The sequence below is a fragment of the Perca fluviatilis genome, chromosome 9, assembly GCF_010015445.1.
Source record: "Perca fluviatilis chromosome 9, GENO_Pfluv_1.0, whole genome shotgun sequence".
Lineage (NCBI taxonomy): Eukaryota > Metazoa > Chordata > Actinopteri > Perciformes > Percidae > Perca > Perca fluviatilis.
In genome coordinates, this window is record NC_053120.1 from 380,735 (window position 1) to 387,199 (window position 6,465).

Here is a 6,465-nt window from a genome sequence, read left to right on the forward strand (position 1 = left end):
TCTCAAAGTGCTTTTACATAGTACAGTAACTATTCACCATTCACACACATTCACACACAAGGTGCCACCTGCTCGTCAGATAGACGTTCACACACGTTACACAACTCAATGTTCCCAAAGTCCCAAAATCTGCCGAGCTCTATTTCAGAGCCACGACAACGTTTCTTACATTCCTCTCTCAAGTACATACATATGGGATCATAATCCAGACTCAGAATAATCTCTAAATGTTGAACAGACCTGAGGTATCTGGTCAAAAATATAGTGCGTCTGTGTGGGTCTGTGTGGGTCTGTGTGGGTCTGTGTGAGTCTGTGTGGGTCTGTGTGAGTCTGTGTGGTTCTGTGTGAGTCTGTGTGGGTCTGTGTGGGTCTGTGTGGGTCTGTGTGAGTCTGTGTGGGTCTGTGTGAGTCTGTGTGGTTCTGTGTGAGTCTGTGTGGGTCTGTGTGGGTCTGTGTGGTTCTGTGTGAGTCTGTGTGGGTCTGTGTGGGTCTGTGTGGGTCTGTGTGAGTCTGTGTGGGTCTGTGTGGTTCTGTGTGGTTCTCTGTGGGTCTGTGTGAGTCTGTGTGGGTCTGTGTGGTTCTCTGTGGGTCTGTGTGAGTCTGTGTGAGTCTGTGTGGGTCTGTGTGGTTCTGTGTGGGTCTGTGTGAGTCCTTGTAAGTCCATGTGGGTCTGTGTGGGTCTGTGTGCGTGATATTTGATTTCCTACATATTGCCAGCGCTAATCACAAGCACACATTCCCAAAGATGTGTAGCCTCAGCTCAGCATCACGCACACTCAAACACACACAGAAGAACAGGAAGACCAGACTGTTCTAGCTGTTCTATTATTTCCCTTTACCCCACTTAGTTATTATATTATATAATATTATAAATTATATTATATCCACATTACTGGTCCAAGCACCCAACAATATCGCTGCAATATCGACATCGGTCAAAACTATCGGGATATTTGATTTTCTACATATCGCCCAGGGGTGTAACGATACATCGCTACCGATTAAATGATCAATGATCCAAATATTATTGATGCAAAGTGAAAATATCGATACATATCGTCTGTAGGATGCCCCTGCTTTCACTAATTATATCCACAATGATATTTTAGATAAATAATCACCAAATAATGTGGCTATAATGACCAAGGAGTTAAAGGCAAATGATAGGAAAGCTAGAACAGAAATGCAGCCTGACAAATACATAACGATATCCAAACTTTAAGACGATATCTTGCCTCGTAAATCCACATAAATCGATGTCTTATCGATGCATTGCCCAGCCTTAAAGCACACACGTTCCCAAAAAAAACCTGCAGCTGCAGCTCAGCATCACACGCACACACACACTTAAGCGCTCAAAAACACACGCAGAAGAACGGGAAGACCAGACTTACCGGCGTGCACGAAGTAGGCCAGGTACAGGTCCAGCTCCTTGACGGAAACTCCAATGTGGTGCGGCTGCACGCACAGCGTTGGGTTCGAACACTGCGGAGACTTTACCAGCCGCTCCCCGTCAGTGCTCTCGAGGGGAATCCCTTTGAATAAAATCACCATGACCAGGTCCAGGCGCCACACCTTGTCCGCCTGGCGCAGGCAGTCGATCCTTCGCATCTTGCCCTTCTGGTCCGGGTTGGAGAGCACGCAGCAAGGCGGCTTCTTCCCCGTCACGGTCAGCACAAAGTCCTCGCGGAACTCGGGCCGGATGTCCTTGCGCAGCTTGGCCAGCAGGCGCGAGGCCCACTTCTGCTTGACTTCGGGCTTCTCGCCGAGCAGCTCGTCCTTCACGGCGCGCTCCTCCTCCTTGGACATGCGCTTCTCGTGCTTCTTGAAGTACTTCCTCTTGCGCGCCTGCAGGTTGAACCACGTGTAGGCGAAGGCCCGGACGTGGGGCAGCAGCGCTTCGATGAAAGGATGGAATTCATCCTGAAGGGGAGGAGATGAGGGGAGGAGATGAGGGGAGGAGATGAGGGGAGGAGATGAGGGGAGGAGATGAGGGGAGGAGATGAGGAGAGGAGAGGAGGAGAGAGGAGAGGTCAGAGAAAGCAACAATCAGTGCAACATGCAACAGTTTTCTTCCTGCTAGGTAGATTTAAAAGATTACAATTTTAAAATTTTTGCCCTATCTTCCCACATTTCTAAGATTTTCTTTCAAAGTTAGGCCCTATGTTCCCACATTTCTAAGATTTTTTTCCAAAATTAGGCCTTATGTTCCCACATTTCTAAGATTTTTTTCCAAAATTAGGCTCTATGTTCCCACATTTCTAAGATTTTTTTCCAAAATTAGGCTCTATGTTCCCACATTTCTAAGATTTTTTTCCAAAATTAGGCTCTATGTTCCCACATTTCTAATATTTTTTTCCAAAATTAGGCTCTATGTTCCCACATTTCTAAGATTTTTTTCCAAATTAGGACCTATGTTCCCACATTTTTATGATTGTTTTCAAAATTAGGCCCTATGTTCCCACATTTTTATGATTGTTTTCAAAATTAGGCCCTATGTTCCCACATTTTTATGATTGTTTTCAAAATTAGGCCCTATGTTCCCACATTTTTATGATTGTTTTCAAAATTAGGCCCTATGTTCCCACATTTCTAAGATTTTTGTCAAAATTAGGCCCTATGTTCCCACATTTCTAAGATTTTTATCAAAATTAGGCTCTATGTTCCACATTTCTAAGATTTCTTTCAAAAGTAGGCCCTATGTTTCCACATTTCTAAGATTTTTCTCAAAATTAGGTCCTATGTTCCCACATTTCTAAGATTTTTTTCAAAATTAGGTCCTATGTTCCCACATTTCTAAGATCTTTTTCAAAATTAGGTCCTATGTGCCCACATATCTAAGATCTATTTCAAAATTAGGCTCTATGTTCCCACATTTCGAAGATTTTTCTCAAAATTAGGCTCTATGTTCCCACATTTCCTTTTTCATAAATTTGAATCAGGTTTTATACCACCTTTCTCCCAATATGGTAGCCAATTACACCCAACCTAACCCAAATTTACTATAAAGTGCTTCCAAAAAATGTTGTGGGAGGATAGGGCTTAAATTGCAGGGAAATGTAGGAACACAAGACCTAATTTTAAGAAAAATCTTAGTTTTCAGTTTTCTTCCTGCTAGGTAGATTTAAAAGAGTATCACACATATATATATATATATATATATATATATATATATATATATATATATATATATATATATATCATGCTAATCATCTCTTCATTCAAGCGCTGCATCCTTCCAGAAATGTCTTTCCGACATGTTCAGGAAAACATATCTTGTATCTTTGGGAATGTTTGGATCTCCAAAAGATTTTAAGAAACACAGTTTGGCTGCACAGTGTGCTTTTTGTAATGAGTGAGGTTAAGAGTTCAAAAACTGGAGATGATTACGTCTTAAGCCTACTACTACACACCGAGCCGATAATCGGCCGTCGGCCTTAATTTTGGCCGATTTTACTTGTATAATCGGCGGGGCGGGCACTGTGTGAATCTATGTGGGTCTGTGTTGATCCGTTTGGGTCTGTGTTGATCCGTTTGGGTGTGTGTCGGTCTGTGTTGGTCTCATTTGGGTCTGTGTGGGTCTGTGTGGGTCTGTGTGGGTATGTGTGGGTCTGTGTTGGTCTGTGTGGGTCTGTGTTGATCCGTTTGGGTGTGTGTCGGTCTGTGTGGGTCTCATTTGGGTCTGTGTGGGTCTGTGTGGGTATGTGTGGGTCTGTGTTGGTCTGTGTTGGTCTGTGTGGGTATGTGTGGGTCTGTGTTGGTCTGTGTGGGTCTGTGTTGGTCTGTGTGGGTCTGTGTGGGTCTGTGTTGGTCTGTGTGGGTCTGTGTTGGTCTGTGTTGGTCTGTGTGGGTATGTGTGGGTCTGTGTTGGTCTGTGTGGGTCTGTGTTGGTCTGTGTGGGTCTGTGTGGGTCTGTGTGAGTCTGTGTGGGTCTGTGTGGGTCTGTGTTGGTCTGTGTGGGTCTGTGTTGGTCTGTGTGGGTCTGTGTGGGTCTGTGTGGGTCTGTGTTGGTCTGTGTGGGTCTGTGTGGGTCTGTGTTGGTCTGTGTGGGTCTGTTTGGGTCTGTGTTGGTCTGTGTGGGTCTGTTTGGGTCTGTGTTGGTCTGTGTTGGTCTGTGTGGGTCTGTGTGGGTCTGTGTGGGTATGTGTGGGTATGTGTGGGTCTGTGTGGGTCTGTGTGGGTCTGTGTTGGTCTGTGTGGGTCTGTGTTGGTCTGTGTGGGTCTGTGTGGGTCTGTGTGAGTCTGTGTGGGTCTGTGTGGGTCTGTGTTGGTCTGTGTGGGTCTGTGTTGGTCTGTGTGGGTCTGTGTGGGTCTGTGTGGGTCTGTGTGGGTATGTGTGGGTCTGTTTGGGTCTGTGTTGGTCTGTGTTGGTCTGTGTGGGTCTGTGTGGGTCTGTTTGGGTCTGTGTGGGTCTGTTTGGGTCTGTGTGGGTCTGTGTGGGAATGTGTGGGTCTGTTTGGGTCTGTGTTGGTCTGTGTGGGTCTGTGTTGGTCTGTGTGGGTCTGTGTTGGTCTGTGTGGGTCTGTGTTGGTCTGTGTGGGTCTGTGTGGGTCTGTGTGGGTCTGTGTTGGTCTGTGTGGGTCTGTGTTGGTCTGTGTGGGTCTGTGTTGGTCTGTGTGGGTCTGTGTGGGTCTGTGTGGGTCTGTGTGGGTCTGTGTGGGTCTGTGTTGGTCTGTGTGGGTCTGTGTTGGTCTGTGTGGGTCTGTGTGGGTCTGTGTGGGTCTGTGTGGGTATGTGTGGGTCTGTTTGGGTCTGTGTTGGTCTGTGTTGGTCTGTGTGGGTCTGTGTGGGTCTGTTTGGGTCTGTGTGGGTCTGTTTGGGTCTGTGTGGGTCTGTGTGGGAATGTGTGGGTCTGTTTGGGTCTGTGTTGGTCTGTGTGGGTCTGTGTTGGTCTGTGTGGGTCTGTGTGGGTCTGTGTGGGTCTGTGTTGGTCTGTGTGGGTCTGTGTTGGTCTGTGTGAGTCTGTGTTGGTCTGTGTGGGTCTGTGTGGGTCTGTGTGGGTCTGTGTGGGTCTGTGTTGGTCTGTGTGGGTCTGTGTGGGTCTGTGTGTGTGTGTGGGTCTGTGTGGGTCTGTGTGGGTCTGTGTGGGTCTGTGTTGGTCTGTGTGGGTCTGTGTTGGTCTGTGTGAGTCGGTGTGGGTCTGTGTGGGTCTGTGTTGGTCTGTGTGGGTCTGTGTGAGTCTGTGTGGGTCTCTTTGGGTTCCTTTGACACCGACCAACCAACCAACCAACCAACCAGAGGCAGCCGAGCGGAGAGAAGTCACCACAAACCCAAACCCACCGTGTGGAGGATTAGAGGCGTATTAAAGGTGCATTATGTGGCTTTGGCTGATGAGAGCTGCGGAGTTATTACGAGTGGGAATGTGGTTTGAAGGCATGTCGTGGATTAGACCCAATCTGGGGTTGGTTACACCTGCTGTTCCCCCCCATTTCCTCCTCCTCTGCATCAACAAACCCCCTAAAAACCAGCACAAACCCAGGCTTACCCAGCCAGGCGAGAGGGGAGCGTGCCTATCTTCCCACATTTCTAAGACAACACATAGACACAAGACAACACAAGACTTAATTTTGAAAATGTCCTAGAAATGTGGGAACATAGGGTCTAATTTTGAGAAAAATCTCAGAAATGTGGGAACATAGGGCCTATTTTTGAGAAAAATCTTAGAAATGTGGGAACATAGGGCCTATTTTTAAGAAAAATCTTAGAAATGTGGGAACATAGGGCCTAATTTTGAGAAAAATCTTAGAAATGTGGGAACATAGTGCCTATTTTTAAGAAAAATCTTAGAAATGTGGGAACATAGGGCCTAATTTTGAGAAAAATCTTAGAAATGTGGGAACATAGGGCCTATTTTTAAGAAAAATCTTAGAAATGTGGGAACATAAGGCCTATTTTTAAGAAAAATCTTAGAAATGTGGGAACATAGGGCCTAATTTTGAGAAAAATCTTAGAAATGTGGGAACATAGGGCCTATTTTTGAGAAAAATCTTAGAAATGTGGGAACATAGGGCCTATTTTTAAGAAAAATCTTAGAAATGTGGGAACATAGGGCCTATTTTTAAGAAAAATCTTAGAAATGTGGGAACATAGGGCCTAATTTTGAGAAAAATCTTAGAAATGTGGGAACATAGTGCCTATTTTTAAGAAAAATCTTAGAAATGTGGGAACATAGGGCCTAATTTTGAGAAAAATCTTAGAAATGTGGGAACATAGGGCCTATTTTTAAGAAAAATCTTAGAAATGTGGGAACATAAGGCCTATTTTTAAGAAAATCTTAGAAATGTGGGAACATAGGGCCTATTTTGAGAAAAATCTTAGAAATGTGGGAACATAGGGCCTAATTTTGAGAAAAATCTTAGAAATGTGGGAACATAGGGCCTATTTTTAAGAAAAATCTTAGAAATGTAGGAACATAAGGCCTATTTTTAAGAAAAATCTTAGAAATGTGGGAACATAGGGCCTAAT

At 45.1% G+C, this 6,465-nt stretch overlaps 1 protein-coding gene across 2 annotated transcripts in view; it reads right to left on the reverse strand.

The window, feature by feature from the left end:
• Window positions 1-1,198: 1,198 nt before the first annotated feature.
• Window positions 1,199-6,465, reverse strand: part of LOC120566001 (nuclear factor 1 A-type) — a 71,196-nt gene continuing 65,929 nt past the window's right edge. Inside the window, exon 2 of one of the 2 annotated variants that reach the window (XM_039812186.1) lies at window positions 1,199-1,923. In XM_039812186.1, the coding sequence (XP_039668120.1) occupies window positions 1,348-1,923 (576 nt within the window). In that variant the 3' untranslated portion in view covers window positions 1,199-1,347. The remainder of the gene's footprint in view (window positions 1,924-6,465) is intronic. The other variant, XM_039812187.1, reaches the window with a different exon arrangement.